This window comes from Xyrauchen texanus, chromosome 9 (genome assembly GCF_025860055.1).
Source record: "Xyrauchen texanus isolate HMW12.3.18 chromosome 9, RBS_HiC_50CHRs, whole genome shotgun sequence".
NCBI classification, from domain to species: Eukaryota; Metazoa; Chordata; class Actinopteri; order Cypriniformes; family Catostomidae; genus Xyrauchen; species Xyrauchen texanus.
In genome coordinates this window covers 46,761,772-46,783,395 of record NC_068284.1, presented here as the reverse complement: position 1 = coordinate 46,783,395, position 21,624 = coordinate 46,761,772, and the positions used below count along the sequence as shown (strand labels likewise).

General features: G+C 38.5%; 1 protein-coding gene across 1 annotated transcript; it reads left to right on the top strand.

Moving 5' to 3' along the window:
• Positions 1-628: 628 nt before the first annotated feature.
• si:ch211-178n15.1 (uncharacterized) lies at positions 629-19,010 on the top strand. The gene is made up of 3 exons (XM_052133722.1): positions 629-2,146; positions 4,072-4,790; positions 18,271-19,010. The coding sequence occupies exons 1-2, from the start codon at positions 1,334-1,336 to the stop codon at positions 4,615-4,617; spliced, it is 1,359 nt and encodes a 452-aa protein (XP_051989682.1). The 5' UTR covers positions 629-1,333; the 3' UTR covers positions 4,618-4,790; positions 18,271-19,010.
• Positions 19,011-21,624: the final 2,614 nt, after the last annotated feature.

Here is a 21,624-nt window from a genome sequence, read left to right as displayed (position 1 = left end):
TTAGGTTTAAGGTTTAGGGTAGGGATGTCAGTTTTGTTGATTTAAAACTTGACAGAGCATCAACCTTAAAAACCTCAACCGTTTGAGAGAACATTTAACTCGCTTTTAGCGCCACACTGTGGACATTTCCACTGATTTTGCCGAGAAATGTTTGAGCTCATACCGAGATCTCCATATTGAAAGTGTCCGTTTGCTCTCTATGGCTGTCCAGGAGAAAGAAATTGAGATACTAAAAAGACCTAATTTGAGATTTTGCTTTGCAACAGGAAATTTTAGTGGGGGAAATATAAGTTAAAAGTTCAAACCAGATGTTTAAAAGCTGTTTGTTGTTCATTAAACTTGTCACAAGACACCAAAAATGACAAACCCTGTGCATGTATCTCAGCTGACTTTAATCAGATGAGCGAATGCACAAGCATGCTGATTCGCACGAAAAAAAGGTGCGTGCTTTCAATTTTCCCAAACACACATACTCACGTGGGCTTGCGGGAAACGAGTTATGCTGAAAATCCCCCTTTTTTTGAGCCAGAGCCTTGCTATCACTCCTCCCCACCTTTCCCTGTCTCTCTCTCTCTCCTTACCGATCCATCTCTGGCTCATGTTAGCTCCTGTCTGCTTCAGCAACGTCTACAACCCCACCTCCTCTCTACCCGTTTGTCTCTCGCTCTCTCCACCCCATCTGGGGCGGCGTGGAATCCTGCCTGCATTTAATTGCAGAGTGGCAGCCAGGCGCAAGATCTGAGGGAAAGATCGGGAATCACATGGAGCCGCCGCGTCTGTCAACGCTTTACGAGCCCCGACCCTGAGAGAGCGCGAGAGAAAGGTGTAGAGAGGAAGTGTTAGGAGTTTGAGAAAGTGTGAGTTGAGTCAGACGGGAAATTCTTCAACGCAGTGGGAAAAACAGAGCTTGGAAGAAGGGTTTTAAGAAAGTTATAGCGGAGGAGAAAGAGTGAAGTAAGGAAGAGGGATACAGGAAAGCCTGCAAGTGAGCACAAGAATTAGAAGGAGAGTTGGAGAGGGAGAAAAAAGAACAGGAGGGAGGGAGAAGTTAAGAGGCCCACCGTTGAAGAAAGGGCAACAAGCTGCGTTCGAGAAGAACAAGAAGGAGAAGTAGGAAAACGAGGGTAAGCTGGAGTAAGAGGAAGGAAGGGGGAGGTGATTCAGAAGGAGAATAAAAAGTTGAAGAGGGGAAGTCAAAGTGAGAGACAGCATGTGTGAGAAATGAGTAGGCTAGAGTTGCGCAGATGAGAAAAGCAGGCGTTGTGGATGGCCTAGGTGGAGATACGACGAGAATAAAAACCAGTTATTTTGGACAGGCGGTTTTCAGACTGGTATGCACTCTGAGAACACGGCAGCAAGACATTCATTCCAACCAGCTTCCTGTCACCTTTGCTTGCAGAAGGGGCCCCAACACATACGGGGCCCCGCGAACGGATCATGTCTGCGCATGGAGCCTGGCGTAGCTCAGCGGACAGCCCCATTCCTGAAGAAGATGGTGATTGCTGACGACAGGTCGAAGAGGACAGGAACTCGCGGCATGTCTCCGCCACACCAGGTTTACGTCGAGGACATTCGGCATCCATGCTACTCCTGGTGGGACTGGCCGCTGGACTCTGCGCACACCTCTTGCGCGAGTGTGCGTGAGATACGGCGAGAATGCGGGTGCGTCCAACGGTGGTATTACCCGGAGTTGCCGCCGCACCAATTCATTGGAAGCCATGTTCCGCCATGCCTGAAGGTCAGAGGTCAATGCAGGGACGACATTAAGTTATCCACATACAATGGACATTGTCCAAGGAGACAAGTGTCTTTCAAGCATCCCAACGAGCGCCATGGTTTTCCTGAGACCAGTAGACAATCGAGACCAGATAAGGCTCACTATAACGGACCAAACTCTGGTCAGGCAGCTTTTTTCCAAACAGAGGTGCCCCCAAGCAAACTAGGGCGCTCCAGGTCTCATGGGCCCACGCTGAAGATAAACAGACCAGAGCGGGAAACAGGGACATCTGAGGTGGGCGGAGGTCTGGAGAACCATGGCAACCAGAGGAAAAGCCAAGGAACAGTACGAGAACAGATCAAGCAAGTGGTTACCGAGCTCGAGAACGTGCTGGGTGGTCTCAAACAGGTCCAGTTGGAGATGAAAGAGGTGAGGATGGTCAGATGAGATTCTGAAACGCTAAACGCAAAAAATTACATCATTCCATGTGAACTCGACTACAGCTCAAAATGTAGTGTTGGACAATTTTGTTTTACTGACCATTAAAATGTATGAATGGAGTCACATTGAGAGCCTGTTATCTCTGGGATTTAACCATATAGGGCCTTGAAAATTAAGATACAAAAAGAAAAGTTTGTTCTAAATCAGAATCTAAAAGGATATTTAGATATCTTCAATTCTTCTGGGGTTATAAGCACCCCAACTTTGGAAAAACAACATGAAAAAGTGCTTTTTCCCATTTTTGGACTCTCACCATTGGCTTATAATGACACAAGGGGTGCCAAAGTCAACTGTTTTGAGTAATAGACCTACCTATCTCTGTGTATAACCAAAACATTGACCTTGCCACCTTTCTAAGGATATTTTGTTTACCTGTAGTTTTGCTCTAAAATCATAGGTGGAAATTATCATTATTAACCCCCTCTACAAAATAATGGATGCACAGCATTTAATATTTTGGCTTTCATTATTATGTAAGTTTCTTTCTTCAGAAATGTGTTAAAATGTCAGCCTGGGAAGTTTCAGAAATTTGGTTGATTTGACATGCAATAACCCAGTTGTGTTTGTTCAAGATCTAAAATTAAGGCTAATTGACAACATTACTCCTCACTGGGTAAATGAGTTTTCTTGGTGCCGTACCTTTCTATTTGAGGAGGTATAAACAAATGAGACATAAGGAAACTTTAATATAACAAGGTTTGTCAGTGATTTGGGGTTTCATGTATTTGAGATGGGATTTTAATATGTGTTGGGACCCTAAAGAGGGAGACTCTGGATTGGAAAGATGAAATATAATATCTGTGTTCTTAGCAAACATCTTCGCAATGAATCCGTTTTGACAAACAGCTAAAGCAAGCATCTGACGAATCCCTCCAGAACCCAACAACGCTGACCCAAAATACACATCTGAGAAAAATGAAATTGCATGTTCATTTAGTGGAATTGGAAATGTTCATGTGGAGAGCAATATTATATGTTCTGAAAGGGAAAGGATCATTCAAATGTGTGTAGAGATCTTTAAATCAATATCTGGAGAGAGCTTAAAAAATGTAGATTGACATTAGTAATAATGGACTGTGCTGGACGAAACACATACATTGAATTATTTAGAAATCAATGGATGCATCAAGGCCCCCATTGGAAGTCATGAGCTATGAAAACAAGTGGATATATTTTTATTTGCCAGTGATTTCTGTTGACATGTGAGGACTGGTTATGACAAACTTTAAAGGTGACATGTTTCATTGTCCTTTCTCTTAGTCAAATTTAAAGGGATAGTTCACCCAAAAATGAAAATTCTCTCATCATTTACTCACCCTCATGCCATCCCAGATATGTATGACTTTCTTTCTTCTGCTGAACACAAACAATAAAACAATTCAAACAATATCTCAGCTCTGTAGGTCCATATAATGCAAGTCAACAGGGTCCAAAACTTTTAAACTCCAAAAAGCACATACAAGTAATCCATACAACTCCAGTGGTTTAATCCATGTCTTCAGAAGTGATATGATAGGTGTGGGTGAGAAACAGATCAATATTTAAGTCATTTTCTACTATAAATCTACACTTTCACTTTCACATAAGGCTCCAGTGGTTTAATCCATGTCTTCAGAAGTGATATGATAGGTGTGGGTGAGAAACAGATCAATATATAAGTCCTTTTTTACTATTTATATACATTTTTGGGCAAACTATTCCAAAAAGCATCTCAAGACTGGGTTCTGGGCATTCTGTTCTTATAGTTGATGAATGACGAGACGTCTGACATCATTCCCTCCATAACAAAGCAAGAATTGTAATTTTTGTTTTGTTACAAACTATTAATTTAATAAGTGTCTGTGTCTGTGTAGGTAGTCGACCAGATTGACATTCTGACGTCCAACATTGACCTTAGTGAAGGGGAATCAAGTCCATCCAATGGACTCCACAGCAATCGGAATAGTGCTGTGGCTTTAGTTCACAACTCAAATACTGAACAGGAAGTATCGCAGAGGAATGGAGTGCAAAATGATACTAAAACAAGGACTTCCTGTTCCTCTATCACACACAGCCCTGTTTCTGTGGATGTAGTTCACACTAACAGTCCTACGCCAATGAGAAACCACGTGAATCTGTCCCCTTGTCAGCAGCGATTGGCTACCGTTGAGGATAAAGACAGGAATGTTGGTAAACAGATCTCAGAAATGCAAAGGATAAAGAGCACGTCCAACGGCACCTGCCTTCCACACAGAACAGATAAAGTCAAACCCGAAAATCACAAAGGGCAACTGGAAAACCACAGACCTCCTTCAAATAAAACCCAACGACCTCCACCGTACCCCCAGAATGGACAGGTCAAAATAAGAACACCTCCCTACCCAGGAAAGCCCAAATCGCTCTCCTCCACCATAGTTTAAATGGACGAAACTAAGTTGTATGCATGGAAATCCTACCATTAGTCAAGGCAAATACATCCATAGAGAAACACATATAGACTCACAAATATACAGAAATATCCTCCAATACAGGAACAAATATATTTTCGTTCACAAGGGACTTATCCTGAATGCGAATTGGTGATGAACTCAGGGTAAGTGGACACTACACACCACTGCTAAACACAAATAATCTATTAAATACCCATAAAAAAGACAATTCACCAATGAGATATATTTAATCTCTCAGTTGGAGACCTTTGCCAACCTCTTGAACTCTCCGGCGGGTCCAAAAGGTGGCGCTATATCATGGAAAAATGTTTACGATTAAAATGCTCACGTCCACGTATACATAGGTCAGGCATATGTGGTATCGTTTAAAAGCTTAGAATCTGAACTTTGCAAAGATAACCATCACTTCTGAAATAAAATAACAAAAATAGCACCACCTAGTGGTTGTGTGGTATAAATATTAATATGAATATAAAAGTCTTTAAAACAGCACTTAAATAGACAAATCATATATAATATGAGCTCTCATACGCAGGAATGTGACTATATAGTTTATTTTGTTGCAATAATACGACAGTTTAATTGTCTTTTATGCACCGATAACTGCTGATGCAAGCCCCAAATTGCTATAACCTTTATATCAGCTTTTTTTTTTTAAATGTCCATTGTTTACTTGTCTGTGAGCTTGCTTGTGTGAATAATCCAATGTTGTATCTTAGATGTCCAGAACAAAATATGCAGTCCTGCAGGAAATGCATGCTAAAAAAATGATCAGTAATATATTTTATTGACTATTAATAATGAAGTGTGATCTCAGCTTTCTAATGACACCAAGATTGAGCTTGTAGTCCACTCAGAGGCCAAGATATTCGATAAAACAATGGGGGAGGTGCTTGAACTGAAAATTAGACTGAATGTCTATGGACGAGCATATTTTGTGAGGGCTGAAATGTGTTACAGTGCACCTACATTTCAGATCGGCATTTTGTGAGGGAAGGTGATAGATGAAAAAATTCTAGTGCTTGCTGCCATCTAGTGGAATAAAATTAGACTACTTAGAGGGAGACGCAGTGAATAGAACCAGAATTACATGCTTACAAATTTATTTTATTAATAAAAAAATTAATTATGAAAGAAATTGACCAATTTTTTGCAGTTAGTCCATGTGTAATGTGTAAACGGTGAGCTTTTAAATTTTAGTGTGAAAAATCGCTGGGGGAATCCCAAAAATGCGCCAGAGTTGAAGAGGTACAGTTTACCAAAAAATTACAATTCTGTCAATTTACTCACCCTGTTGTGAGAAAATGATCTGCGCCAGGGCTGAACTGGGAAGAGAAATCTGCCAGGGATTTTACATAGCAACTGGCCCAAAAGTTGAGGGGGGGGGTTTGCTGTCCTTTTCTGCATAACGCGGCAGCTCATTTTAGCTGATCGCGGCCCATTCTGTCCGTTTCGCTGCCAAACCCACCGGCCCGCTCGGATCTACCGATGGCCAGTTCGCCCCGGATCGGCTCCAAAATATGTCGGGAAAATGTCCAGTATGCCAGATTACCAGTACAGCCCTGATCTGAGCTATGAACAATGATCTCATTTGTTTGTCATTTATTCCTAGGAGAAACATTTGACGCATTATTCATTGATTATGTCACCATTATACAACTTCTAAAGGGTATATTCCCCAAATAAGGCTCAATTCTGAAATGCTATGGCTGGTAACAAAAGTCCACATGTGTCTGGTTTTGTGTTTAAGGAAAAACCTCCCTTGCTGTTATAACAATCCCCATCCCAGTGCTTTGTTCCTAGTTTTTATTTCCCAGAAAATAAAAACATGGAGGGGTCTGCCGGCATTGAATCATTTCCTTAGAAATATAGACTGCACCATTTGCGATGAAGACAGTCTACACAATGACTCAGTGTTAGTACGGCTAACTATGAGTCATGAAAGATGTCTTCCATATGTTCCTCAGTCTAACATGGTGTCAATGTGTCGCACTTGTTTCCTCCGATTACACCAAGCTTTGTTGTTTACCCTCAGGGCAGATGAATGTGTTGAATGCTGTACAATTCAAAAGCTCTTCTCTAACTCATTATCTTAGAAGTTGGGGTGAATGTAGAGTTTGGTGCCAGACTGCTGAGTTTTTAGAGAACAATCGTAGAGCATTGTGTTGTTTATCGCGGAGGAATTCGGAATGCAATTAAGGATGTTTGTTAAACATTCTATAAATGAAAATTCTATTTGTGGTTGAATCGCTCATTGTATCTGATCTTCTTTGGTTGTCGTTGAGACACGCTAAAAGATCAAACATGTTGCTTCAAGGCTGGATTTTCTTGGAATTATCATCTTACGCTGCTGTGGATAAAGTGAAGATAATATTGCCCTGTCCATCAATTCAATTATATAGATTTTCCCCTTTCTTAAGAAAATGTGAGTGGCGCTTGCCCGTGCAAAACTGGCCGCCACAGGGGTGTTCTGGGTGGTTGCAAGGTGTTTACTGTTTAAAGTAAAGAGTTCACCCTTAAATCAAGTCTCTATGATATTCTAGTCTCTAGAAATATCTCCCACCTTCAATGTAATTCTATGGGTGTTTTTCTGCATCGGTTTGGGCATCTGGTAAGGATGCCCCCTGGCCGCCTCCCTAGGGAGGTGTTTCAGGCACGTCCAGCTGGGAGGAGGCCTCGGGGAAGACCCAGGATTAGGTGGAGAGATTACATCTCCACACTGGCCTGGGAACGCCTCGGGGTCCCCCAGTCAGAGCTGGTTAATGTGGCTCGGGATAGGGAAGTTTGGGGCCCCCTGCTGGAGCAGCTGCCCCCACGACCCGACTTCGGATAAGCGGTTGAAGATGGATGGATGGATGGATGCCCTTCTGGCTTTTTCCAGCCTCTCCTGAGCTGGGGAGGGGGACAAGGGGAGGGAGAAAAAGAGGAGAGGGAAATGGCAAGGTGGAGCGTCAGTGAGAGAGAGAGAGAGAAAAATTTGCTTGCAAGTTCCTCGACACACCGTCGCCTGATCCTCGACCATTCCTCCACCCTCTGGCGGTCGACAGCCGCTCCTCCCCGGGTGGACCGGAGTGAGTCCTCTGAACCCTGGTGGATGGAACGCCCATCCCCGTTCTGGCGGCTGGTAGCGAGCCCCTCCTCCCCTGGCATCGGTTCCACCGCTCCAGGCAGCTGGCAGCGAGCCCCTCCTACCCTGGCATCGGCTCCACCGCTCCAGGCGGCTGGCAGCGAGCCCCTCCTCCCCTCCCGTCCGGCAGCTGCGCCTTTGGGTGCACATCAGTGGTGAGGACTCCACAAAAGTGCATCCCTCCTCCTTCCCGGGTTTCGGTACCAATGTAATACGGATAAAATGGGCAAGGTGGAGGCTGAACAGTCAAAATAATGTTTAATGAAAACTTAAAAAGACACAAAAATAAACACACGGCAGCTGCGTGTGGCTCTCTCTCTCCCGAATTGCCGCATCTGGCTGCATTTATTCCTCTCCTCGGCTGATAAGCCCGATTGGGGGCAGGCGTGCATAGTCACAGCCCGACCCCGCCCTCCTCCTCATCACACTCGCAATCGCAACATTACATTTCTCGCAATTGCAAATGTATTTCTTGTCATTCCAACTTTGGCCATGTCTGTCGCAATTGCGGGAGAATATCTCGTGTTTGCAACTTTATATATCTTGCAGTTACAACTTTATTTTCGCACAATTGTGACTTAATTTCTCAGAATTGCAACTTTAACCATATTTCTGGTAATAGCGAGTTTACATCTCGCATTTGCAACTTTATATATCGTAACTGCGACTTTATCTCGTGCTTGCAACTTTTTTGGGTAATTGCAACATTATATCTCTCAATTGCAACTTTATTTCTCATATTTGCAACTTAATATGTTTCGCAATTGCCACTTTTCTTCTTGTAAATGCAAATGTATTTCTAGTAATAGCCTTTAGTTTTTGCAATTGTGACTTTATTTTTTCATAATTGTGACGATATCTTGCAATTGAAAATGTATCTCTCGTAATTGCGACTTTAGTGACTATATAGCTAACAATTGCAAGTTTATATCTAGTGTTTGCATTTTTATTTCTCAGAATTATAATATTACGCATCTAACAATTGCAAATATATTTCTAGTAATTGCGACTTTATATCTTGCAGTTGAAAATCTATTTATCATAATTGTGACTTTGGCCATAAATCTTGCAATAGCGAGTTAACATCTGACATTTGCAACTTTTTTCGTAATTGCGACTTTATTTCTTTTAATTGCAACTTTATTTCTTGCTATTGTAACTTTATATATATCTCAATTGTAACTTAATTTCTAGAAATTGCTATTTTTTTCTCGCAATTGTGATATTATTTTTCAGATTTGTGAATTTATATCTTGCAATTGAAAATGCAATGCGACTTTAACAACTATATATCTTGTAATTACGAGTTTTTATCTCGTGTTTCCTTTTTTCTCTCGTAATTTCAGCTTCACATATCTTGCAAATGTAAATGTATTTCTCGTAATTGCAAACTTGGCCATGTATCTCGCAATAGCTGGTTTACATCTCGCATTTGCAAATGTATTTACTTCAGAGAAATGCAATTATAACTGAGAGATATAAAGTTGCAATTACGAAAAAAAAAGTTGCAAATGGGATATCATCTTATATATAATATAATATATAGATATAATCGTAATTGCAACTTTGTACCTCTCAATTGCAACTTTATTTCTTGTAATTGCAACTTTGGCCATGTATCTCACAATTGCGAGATTGTATCTTATGTTTGCAACTTTATTTCTCGTAATTATAACTTTATATGCCTCACAATTGCAACTATATTTCTCGTTACTGCAACTTTATATATATTAATTTACCACCATTCTCAACATTTTGACTTTATTTTTCAGATTTGTGAATTTACATCTTGCAATTGAAAATGCATTTCTCATATTTGCGACTTTAGCGATATATCTTGCATTTTTACTTCTCGTAATTACAGCTTTACAAATGTAACAATTGCAAATGTATTTCTTGTAATTCCAACTTTGGCCATGTCTGTCGCAATTGCGGGAGAATATCTCGTGTTTGCAACTTTATATATCTTGCAGTTGCAACTTTATTTCTAGTAATTGCAATTTTTTTCTCACAATTGTGACTTAATTTCTCAGAATTGCAACTTTAACCATATTTCTGGTAATAGCGAGTTTACATTGTGCATTTGCAACTTTATATATCGTAACTGCGACTTTATCTCGTGCTTGCAACTTTATATCTCTCAATTGCAACTTTATTTCTCCTCATTATAAAAATGTGGCCATGTATCTCACAATTACAAGGTTATATCTCACATTTGTAACTTTATTTTCTCATTATTCCAACCTATATACCTTACAATTGCAACTTAACATTCTCGCAACTTAACTTTTCTACTATATAGATATAATCGTAATTGCAACTTTTTACATTTCAATTGCAACTTTATTTCTTGTAATTGCAACTTTGGCCATGTATCTCACAATTGCGAGATTGTGTCTCATGTTTGCAACTTTATATATATTAATTGTACATTTATTTCTAGTAATTTTTTGCTATTTTTTTCTCACCATTGTGACTTTATTTTTCAGATTTGTGAATTTACATCTTGCAATTGAAAATGCATTTCTCATAATTGCGACTTTAGCGATATATCTTGCATTTTTACTTCTCGTAATTACAGCTTTACAAATTTAACAATTGCAAATGTATTTCTCGTAATTGCAACTGCAGGATTTTATCTCACATTTGCATCTTTATTTCTTGTTATTGCAACTTTATTTATCTCAATTGCGACTTTATTTCTAGTAAGTAGTACTTTGTAAAATGCTGGTAAACACACGATCCTATAAACAGCCATAAACAGCCTAGGTTAATGAACTGTAGACTTGGAAGAATTGTTTATTTTGTATTATTATAATCATAAATGTAACTATATATTGAACATTGGTATCTTTTTCATATTGCTGCTATTTTATAAATGCAATAAGCCACTTATTTATATGTTGCACCGATATTAACATCATTAATGGAGTAAACACCCCTTATACATGATAAAATCACTGTAACACACAGCAATGAGTGGCTTGTTACTTTAAAAATGAGGACATGCCATTGGAAAGGTTGAAAATGTAACATTCCTCTGGGGTTAAAGTTGAAATGGCAGATGTGATCTTCACGTTTGTGGTTGTGAACAAAAGGAACTGGTTTTTGCCTGCTGGGTTTTTAAAACAGTAGTTACCGTTTGGCAGTAGAGGCTCGTTGTCCTCTAGTGGAAGGTATGTGTCTCAGCAGTTTTGCGTTTTTATAGTTTTCAGGCCAGCCCTTGTTGTCTGGTTTTCATTAGAAACCACTTGGCTCAGGCCCTAACCGAATGAGGCAATATTTGTGACGGTCACATAAACACTGGCATTTTCAGACATAATTTACAATAATAGGGGCCCACTAACTGGGAGGCCCATGACAGCTGGGCTCAAACCAGCAAATAGTGCTACAACCGAAGGCTATTATAAAAGAGTCACCCAATCACAGCGGATGTTTTCACAGATGTCTGTTTACAGAAAACACCCACATTTTGGTGCCCCCTTTCTAGCTAAAGTGTCTTTTTGAGTCTGTTCGGGAAACCACGTCTTCATCTGCCTAAAACTGTGAGTCACTGAATCAGTTAACACATAAGAAAAGAACGATAACAAATTAGATCTCTTTCATATCTCAGTTGTTTCTCCCACACTGCAATGGGATTAAATATACTCTTAGAAAGAAAGGTTCTTTGAGGTTCTATATAGAACCCTAGAGTTCATTACACTGCTCCAAAGAACCCTTTATGCCAAAAAAGGTTCTATTTACATTTATGCATTTGGCAGATGCTTTTATCCAAAGTGACTTACAGTGCACTTATTACAGGGACAATCCCCCCGGAGCAACCTGGAGTTAAGTGTCTTACTCAAGGACACAATGGTGGTGTCTGTGGGGATCGAACCAGCAACCTTCTGATTACCAGTTATGTGCTTTAGTCCACTATGTCACCACCACTCCACTATTCACAAAGATGTATGTAGGCAAGGCCGTGCCGAGCAAAGAGCACGGCCCATGGCGAGGTGTGCGGGGACACCTCCATTGTAGTGATAGCTGCATTTAAGCCACGCCCCCACAGCCATGCAACTCTTGCCAATGATCAAAAATGCATCCCCATTTCAAATTTTAACTGTCACGGAATGTCTATTAAAATGTTTTACTTAAATGAGTTTGAAATGGTCATTTAACTTCATTCTAGTGATTATAGTATCTATGTTAAATATTTAATTCACATATCCACTAACCCCTTAAACTTAAGGTGGATTTTTGGGCTGCCGCCCGCATTGTTATTGTTGTTCTGTTCACTCTACCTTATATTGAAAAGTCTCATTTTATTCCACTAGATGGCAAAAAGCACTGGAAAAATAAATGATGTTTCCTCCATCACATTCCATCACAATATACAGGTCTGAACTGTAGGTGGCACTCTAACGCATTTTAGCCCTCACAGATGTTTTTGTCCATAGATATTCAGTCTAATTTTCAGTTCAAGCACCACCCTTGTTGTTTCATTGAATATCTCGGCCTCTGAGTGGATTATAAGGTGCCATTAGAAAGCTGGGCTCCTCCCCTTTGCGATGATATACAACATTTTATCATCAATAGTTGACAACATATTTTTCATATGGTTTTTTTTGCATGCATTTCCTTCTGGATGGCAAATTTTGTTCTTGGCATCTAAGATATAACATTGGATTATTCAGCCAAGCAAGCTCACAGACAAATAAAAATGGCTCATTTTTAGAGAACATCCTAAGGTAAAAGTAGATATCAAGTTTTGGGCTATTTGGGGCTTAGAGAAGCAGTTATTGGAGCATAAATGAGACTGTTGCATTTGATGACCTACAGAACTCAGATTTCACTGTGTGATTCTTTGGAAAATCTTTTGAACTGTGGTATTAGGGCAACTAAATGATCTATACAGTCACGTTTATGAGAATGAGAGCTTTCATCTGATATATGACTTGTCCATTTAGATTCTATGTGATGGACTTTAATTTTTATATGCACATTTCTACCACATGACCTCTAGGGGGCGCAAATTTTCAACGCAAATGTTTTGAGGCCCTTGTTTGTTATTTTAAGTAACATAAATACAGAAGCGATGGTTATCTCTGAAAATGTCAGATTCTAAGCTTTCAAATGACACCTCATATGCCTGACTTATGTATACAGAGACTTTAACGTTTTAAGCGTAAACGTTTTATGCGATATAGCGCCCCCCTTTGGGCGAAATGTTCCAATTCAGTGTTTGGAACCCCTATTTATTCTATTTAGAACCTTTACACCTGGCCCAAAGAACACTTTTATAGTGATTTTAATAGAACCTTTAAAAAAGGGTATATTTAAAACCTTTTAGGGGTTCCAAATATGAAACATGCGATAGAACCATTTTGGGTTCTATATAGAACCTTTTCTTCTAAGAGTGTAGACAGCATCTCCTATATTTCTCCTGACAAGGCCCCAATTATCTTAAACTAGTCTCTCCTAGAGTTTCATAGAAGATCTAAAAAATGTCTCGCCCAAAAATGGCAATCTGAATGATTTTTCTCCTTTCGTGGAACACAAAAACTGAGGCTAACATTCTGCCAAACGTCTCTTTTTGTGTAACACATAAAAGTTATATCGTTTGGAACAACATGAGGGTGAGTAAATGATCAAAAAAGTTCCTTTTCGTGTGAATTGTCCTTTCAAACTGCAGCAATAATAAATCGATATCAGCTCTGAAATATTCTTCGTGCAAAGGCTTTTTTATGAGCAGTCATAAAATAGATATAAATGTGCAGAAGACAGTTTTACTTTGGGGTAGGTGGATATAATTACATCTGTCTGCCAGTTCTCAGACTCTGGGGTGGTAGAAGAAGTGGACAGATGAGAATGATGTCATGGTGAGCAAATGATGGGTGTTTGAGCGCTAACCATTGGGTGGACATATGCAGTACATCTCAAACGCCTCAAAAGTCTCAAGCAAAGGCCAGAAAAAAGAACCCCCCCCCAAAAAACACAAGTAACCTGATTAAAACCACTCTAGCAACTGCATAGCAACATGCTAAAACACACTTAGGCAATCACATAGCGACTTAATACCTGAATTAATACAGGTGCCGTATGATTTTCAAGACCTTTGCTTACGCTAACAGTTCATGAATGTGCTGACATGCTCTCTGACAGTCTTCACTGCAGCTCAACAGACCTTACAGTAGTGCCATGTTTGATTTTTAACGTGAAAGATGGCGCTACTGTAAATAAGGTCTATTCTAGTGATTAAAACATACAGTATGATGACTTGGGGTGCGTTTCCCAAAAGGATCGTTTGGTCGCAAGTTCCATCTTTAACAACATAATTCAACGATTTGATGTTTCCCGAAACCGTAGTTCCAACGAACATTTAAAACTGCATCGGTAGGAAATCATCTTCTTGCTTATTTTGGTGCCATTCTACAGTGTGGTGCTAGCAGCCATATCACCAGCTAGCTCAAGACTGGTTGCCTACTGAAGCTAGGCAGGGTTGAGCCTGGTCAGTACCTGGATGGGACCTCCTGGGAAAACTAAGGTTGCCGGAAGAGGTATTAGGGAGTCCAGCAGGTGGTGCTCACACTGTGGTCTGTGTGGGTGCTAATGCCCCAGTATAGTGATGGGGCCAAATTCCCCCCATTGGCAAATTATAATAGCTCATTTACACATACCCCAGCTGTTTAATGCACGAAAGCAGCGTGTACACTATGTAATGTGACAGATGCATTGCGCTGCAATAGTGGGGTAAAAGAAAGCGGCGCTCTGAAACTCTGTCACGTAGATGCAAATGCAGCCGTTTATGGGATTAAAAGCTGCTAACATGTGCTCTTTCTGTTGGAGAACACGGCTTATGTGTCTATATTAATGCATAAGTGGCTGTGGCAGGGCGGAGGGCGGGGCCGGGTGGTGATTCTACACACCCGGTCCCTTATCAGGCTAATCAAGCCTCCGAGAGGGATAAAGGCCGACTGCGGAGGATTGTGCGAGAGAGAGAGAGAGAGAGAGAGAGAGATAGTTTTCGGACATGTCCGTCATGTGTGTGTTTGTGTCTTTTGTTTACGTTTTTCATTAAAATAGTATTTATATCGTCAAGCCAGTTCTCGCCTCCTCCTTGCCCGTCTAAATCCCTTTACAGTGGTGTTTTTTATGTTTTTGAAGAGAGAGCATGAGTGTATGTGCTCAAGTACGATGGTCGAACCCCAAAGTCTGATGTAGAGGTAAACCCCACTATTGCAGCGCAATGCATCTGTCACATTACATAGTGTACACGCTGCTTTCGTGCATTAAACAGCTGGGGTATGTGTAAATGAGCTATTATAATTTGATATCTGCAGAAGTTAGTACTCCACCCCCTGCGTAACTTCATTACCGACAGCTCTATATTGATAAACAAACATGGTTGAAACGATGATTGTGCAACATACTTATTACAGTTTCTCCAACGATGCTTCGTGCTATGGTGGTTAAGCAGTTACATCGTTGTACGGGAAACGTACCCAAAAGGACTCTTATAAGCCGGTTCCTTTAAGAGAATCAAAAACATACATTGTGACCAGTATAGTCTGACCCCCAAAGAAAATACTCTTAAAAGTATTAACCCTTTAAGCTCTGATGGGCCCGCAAGAAAACAAATAATCATCAAAATATTAATATAAAAATAGAAATATAAATACTTACAGTCTTGACCAACACAAAATAGGTATCATTTGAAAGCTTACAAGCTCTACTTTACAATGCATGTAGACATTATGACCAAAACTGAACAAGTGTTTTGATATTTGCAGACAAATTTGCAAAGATGTGCTCCATTTTGATAATTTATTTAAAAAATTTCTCTGTATGTAATATCGCAATTAGTAAAAACATCAAACTCATCAAGTAGCCGAGTGTCATATGTTGTTGTGAAGCTCTCAAAGAGTAAAAGACCTGTTTGTTTGTTACCAGTCTATTTGTTTTACTCACAGACAAAAATATAACGAGTAATAGCTAAATATATGTATTTGAGAATTACCTTGATGTTGCTTATATGCCACGTTTTCGCTTATAACTTCAAAGAAAATAAACGGAACATAAAGTTTCACAGAAAATTACTTAGAGGAGGTGATTGTCTTTCAAACGAGTCCACACACAAGATAATCAGATGTATAGATCATTAGATAATCCACATGAAGCACAATGTTACATATGACCACCAGGAGATGGCGCCAAATACACGATACAGACTCAATGATGACTCAAATGACACAGAATAAAACTCATTCTGTGAAATCTCATGACTAAAATCATGTCTGCATGCTGTGCAAACCTTTAGTCATTGTTGTGTTTGCATGTGTAATTAGTTCTTATGTACAATTATTATGTTTTATTTGTTTGAAAGGGCTTTTGGACACTATGATCAATTATTTTGTAATGCTATAAGTTTTGATTGCTTTGTCGTATCAACAAAATTGTTCTCAGATACAGTTGACATGATTGTGAACAAAACAAAAGCAGTTTTTCAGAGCCACCTTATTTACACCCAGAGATATATAATGTCAAATCAGAAAAAAAGTTGATTTTTGGCTCAATTTTCTTAGGCTGAGAGTCTCAGAATGTATCATAATCTATACCATTAGAAAACGTGAAAAGTTTTCTTTACAATGATACCAAAAAAACCCTCCTTGTTTCTCTTGTTGAGTTGCAAGACTTTCATTTTGGGTATGTCACTGAAACAGGACATCTTTGAAAACACCTTCAGAGCTTAAAGGGTTAATATAATCCTCAATGGAACCACTAAGGAACCGGAACCATTAAGAAGAACGATTCCCATCCCTATTTACCTATCACATTTGTAGCAACTTGGTCAAAGCCACTCAGAACACCATAGCAACCGCACAACAACATCCTGACAACCATCCACACATCCACAATAACATCCCTGCTGAATAAAAACCTCTTAAACCGGCCTAAGTAGGTTTGCATGTCTAATTATTTTTAAGATGTTCACTAAATTTGAGTCTTTGACTAACGCAAGAGAGTACTTTTATGTTTTCTATTAAAACAACAACAAAAAAATCCTTAAAGGAATTTTTCTGTCATCATTTATTCACCCTCGTGCTGTTCCAAACCCATATGACACAAAATGAGACGTCAGGCAGAATGCCAGACTCAGTCCCCATTCATTGCATTCTTTTTTTCCATACAATAAAAGTGGATGGTGACTGAGAATGACAATCCTTAACATTCTGCCTGACATATCATTTTGAAAGTAATACGAGTTTGGATCAACATGAGGGTGAGTAAATCTTGCATAATTGATGTTGTACTATTCCATCGAAAGATCCATTTATTTGGGATGTTAAACTGAGTACGATAATAAGACTTGTTTTCAGAGAATGTATATAAATGAAGTAATTGCTTTAACTTATTTATTCATAAATACTGAGAAAGTCCGTTTCTGCCACATGAACAAAAAGTACTTCATAATAAGTCATAATTATGAGATATTAAGTCATTTATATGAGATAAAATGTCAAAACTATGAGATAGTAAGTCATAACTGAAAAATTAAATAAAAACATTATGATTATAAATCATAATTATGACTTAGTATTTCATAATTATGACTTTTTATCTCAAAATCATGACTTTGAATCTAATAATAATTAGCATCTCATAATTATAATTTACCAAAGCATGATTTTATTTTCAGTGTGATCATAATGAGCTTCTAATTTAATCAAAATAAATGACATTTTTAAGGATTTTTTTTGCAGTGGACAAGTTTAAAGTAAAGGACATTTTTAAAGGGACAGTTCACCCAAAAATGAACATTCTCTCATCATTTACTCACCCTCATGCCGTCCCAAATATGTTTGACTTTCTTTCTTCTGCAGAACACAAATTAAGATGTTCAGAAGAATATTTCAGCTCTGTATGTCCATACAATGCAAGTGAATGGTGACCAGAACTTTGAAGCCCCAAAAAGCACATAAAGGCAGCATAGAAGTAATCCACACGACTCCAGTGTTTTAATCCGTGTCTTCAGAAGTGATCTAATGAATTCTGGGTGAGAACAAACCAAAATATAGGAAGCTAGAAAGTGTTATCGAGCTTTAAATCATGATCACCACGGAGACTGCTGATGTCACGATTTATAATGAAAATGAGGGTTACTTTTATGCTGCCTTTATGTGCTTTTTTAGGAGCTTCAAAGATCTGGTCACCATTTACTTGCATTGTATGGACCCACAGAGCTGAGACATTCTTCTAAATATCGTTGTGTTCTGCACACACGTCTGGGATAACATGAGGGTGAGTAAATGATGAGAGAATTGCCCATTTTGGGTGACCTGTCCCTTTAAGATTTTCTGGGATCTGTTCCAGGGAGACACTTGTGTATGAGCATCGATCAACACGTCATATTGAACGGTGCATTTGTATAATGAATATGCCTGAGGCTTATGACCCAGTCTGTGATGGGCGATGTACAAGTACCCCGTGTAATGAAAGTCTCTTTTATTATGCAGGGACGGATGCCACACTACTCATCTGACTCACAATGGAGGAGAGAACTCCAGGGACACTGGCTGTATTTCCCATGGAAAACTCCAGACAAACAAACAAACAAACAAACAGCTTAAACCAGCCTAAGGTTTTTATTTATGAGCAGGGTCTCTTTCTCTCTAGCTGCACTGTATAAGTGTTTTGGAACAAGTTGCTCTTCCTGACAAAACCTGTGACCTTATATCAGCATCCTTTAAAGCTAGCGCAACCGAGGAATAAGCTGCTCCTATATTGGGAAAAATAAGACTTTGTAACAGAGCTTGGAGCTCTCAGATATATGCAAACTATCAGTTGAGATTTATATGAAGAAGAAGTGTTTTAACATTACTTAAAAGTGTTGTTATTATTATTATTACTATTATTGATCAGACCAAAGATTGATTTGTGATGATTTCTGTTCAGGGAGGTTGAAGGATCAATAATTCTGCTAAGCTAATGCTAACTCATAAACCCACTTCAGACTGTATATACAGTGTATTTTATTTCAAGTGGATGAACACTAACAGTATGCAGCTGTGGACGGATTATTTAAGCAGTATTTAAAGCCAGTATAAGCCATTTTAATGAACTGTTCTGGTCATTTAGAGGCATTTTCACCTTGTGGCCAATAGAGGGCACTTCAGACCACAGATAAACCAAAAGGTAAACAATGACAAATGAATGTCTTCTAACTGTGTACAGCTCATGTGAAATAAAACATTAAGTGTTTAAAATGTGAGTTTTTTTTTTTTTTACATTTTATAAAGTCAAAATAAGTCTTTTATGACATCACCGTCTGAGTTTCTGTTTTGAAATTATGTTTAATGTGAAAAGTGCTCTAAAATGACTTGATTTGCTATTTTAATGAGATTTTGGCATTTTGACATTTCACCCCAAAATCAAAAGAAAAATGTAAGAAATCCTATTTGTGATCAAGAAACTGAAGCGAGAGGTCAGAAACTGAAACTACAATGTAAACTTTTTTAAAAGGGGTCTTGCAAAACCTGTCAAGAAAAAAAACAATATGAAAAAAAAATAATAATAATAATAATAATATATATATATATATATATATATATATATATAAACAATATGAAAAAAACATAAATATATATATATAAACAATATGAAAAAAAATTATATATATATATATAAATAAAATGAAAAAAAAATATATATATATATATATATATATATATATATATATATATATATATATATATATATATATATATATATATATATATATATATATATATATATATAATTTTTTCATATTGTTTATATATATATATATATATATATATATATATATATAAATGAAAAAAAAAACATAAATATATATATATATATATAAATAATATGAAAAAAATAAATAAAATATATATATATTTTTTATTTAACCTTTATTTAACCAGGAAAGTCCCATTTAGGTTAAATAATTAAAAACATTTACAATTTAAACAGGTCAATTCAGGTTCTCTCAATCTGGACTTAAAAGCATTTAAGGAAATGAGTTCAGATAATTTCAAGTCTTTTTGCAAAAAGTTCCATGCAGAAGGAGCGGAGTAGACAAAAGCCCTTTTCCCCAGTTCTGTTTGGGCAAATGGAACAAAGAGCAGCAAGTGATCATTTGATCGCAATGAATAAGAACCAACACTTCCCCATGTGATTAAACTACTGATGTAGGATGGCAACAGACCAAGCATGGCCTTATAGATAAAAATATGCCAATGCCCTGATCTGCTGTTGGACAACGATGGCCATCCCACTCTGGAATATAATTCACAATGATGGGTCAAATTTTTACAATTCGTAATAAATCTCAGAGACGCATGATAAACAGTGTCAATCTTATGCAGACATTGTGCCGATGCGATCCTATACACCAGGTCACCATAATCTAAAACAGATAAAAATGTTGCAGTGACTAGCTGCTTTTTTGCTTTAAAAGAAAAACAAAATTTATTTCGAAAGAAAAAAGACAGTTTAAGTTTGAGTTTCTTCACAAGGTTGTCTATATGAGGTTTAAAAGTGAGAGCATCATCAAGCCAAATGCCAAGGTACTTATAAGAATGAACCACCTCTATGACAGTCAAAGTGAACACAGAAGGAGGAACTTTAGAAACCTTCTTAGTATTACTAAACAGCATCAGCTTGGTCTTATCAGCATTGAGAACCAGTTTAAGCTGCATAAGCGTGTGTTGAACCACATCAAAACCTTTCTGCAAAGACTCAACCGCTTTAGCTGGGGACGATCCAAAACAATAAATAATCGTGTCATCAGCATAGAAATGCATATTAGCATCCGACACATTTTGGCCCAATTCATTTATATACATAATAAACAGGAGAGGACCCAATATTGAGCCTTGTGGCACCCCCTTGTGGACCTTCACTAATGCAGAACATAGACCATCACATTTACCACACTGAGTCCTGTTACTCAGATAATTCATGAACCAGGAAACTGCACAATCAGACAATCCCAAACAAAGAAGCCTATGCTTTAAAACAGCATGGTCCACTGTGTCAAAAGCTTTATATATATATATAAAAAAACAATATGAAAAATAAATTATAATATATATATTTACACTCACCTAAAGGATTATTAGGAACACCTGTTCAATTTCTCATTAATGCAATTATCTAATCAACCAATCACATGGCAGTTGCTTCAATGCATTTAGGGGTGTGGTCCTGGTCAAGACAATCTCCTGAACTCCAAACTGAATGTCAGAATGGGAAAGAAAGGTGATTTAAGCAATTTTGAGCGTGGCATGGTTGTTGGTGCCAGACGGGCCGGTCTGAGTATTTCACAATCTGCTCAGTTACTGGGATTTTCACGCACAACCATTTCTAGGGTTTACAAAGAATGGTGTGAAAAGGGAAAAACATCCAGTATGCGGCAGTCCTGTGGGCGAAAATGCCTTGTTGATGCTAGAGGTCAGAGGAGAATGTGCCGACTGATTCAAGCTGATAGAAGAGCAACTTTGACTGAAATAACCACTCGTTACAACCGAGGTATGCAGCAAAGCATTTGTGAAGCCACAACACGCACAACCTTGAGGCGGATGGGCTACAACAGCAGAAGACCCCACCGGGTACCACTCATCTCCACTACAAATAGGAAAAAGAGGATACAATTTGCAAGAGCTCACCAAAATTGGACAGTTGAAGACTGGAAAAATGTTGCCTGGTCTGATGAGTCTCGATTTCTGTTGAGACATTCAGATGGTAGAGTCAGAATTTGGCGTAAACAGAATGAGAACATGGATCCATCATGCCTTGTTACCACTGTGCAGGCTGGTGGTGGTGGTGTAATGGTGTGGGGG

Excerpts from the sequence above, each read along its gene's own strand:
- si:ch211-178n15.1 (XM_052133722.1), top strand. The coding sequence starts at position 1,334 with ATGCACTCTGAGAACACGGCAGCAAGACATTCATTCCAACCAGCTTCC. Across the intron at positions 2,147-4,071 it reads TCCAGTTGGAGATGAAAGAG|GTAGTCGACCAGATTGACAT; the intron begins GTGAGGATGGTC and ends GTGTCTGTGTAG.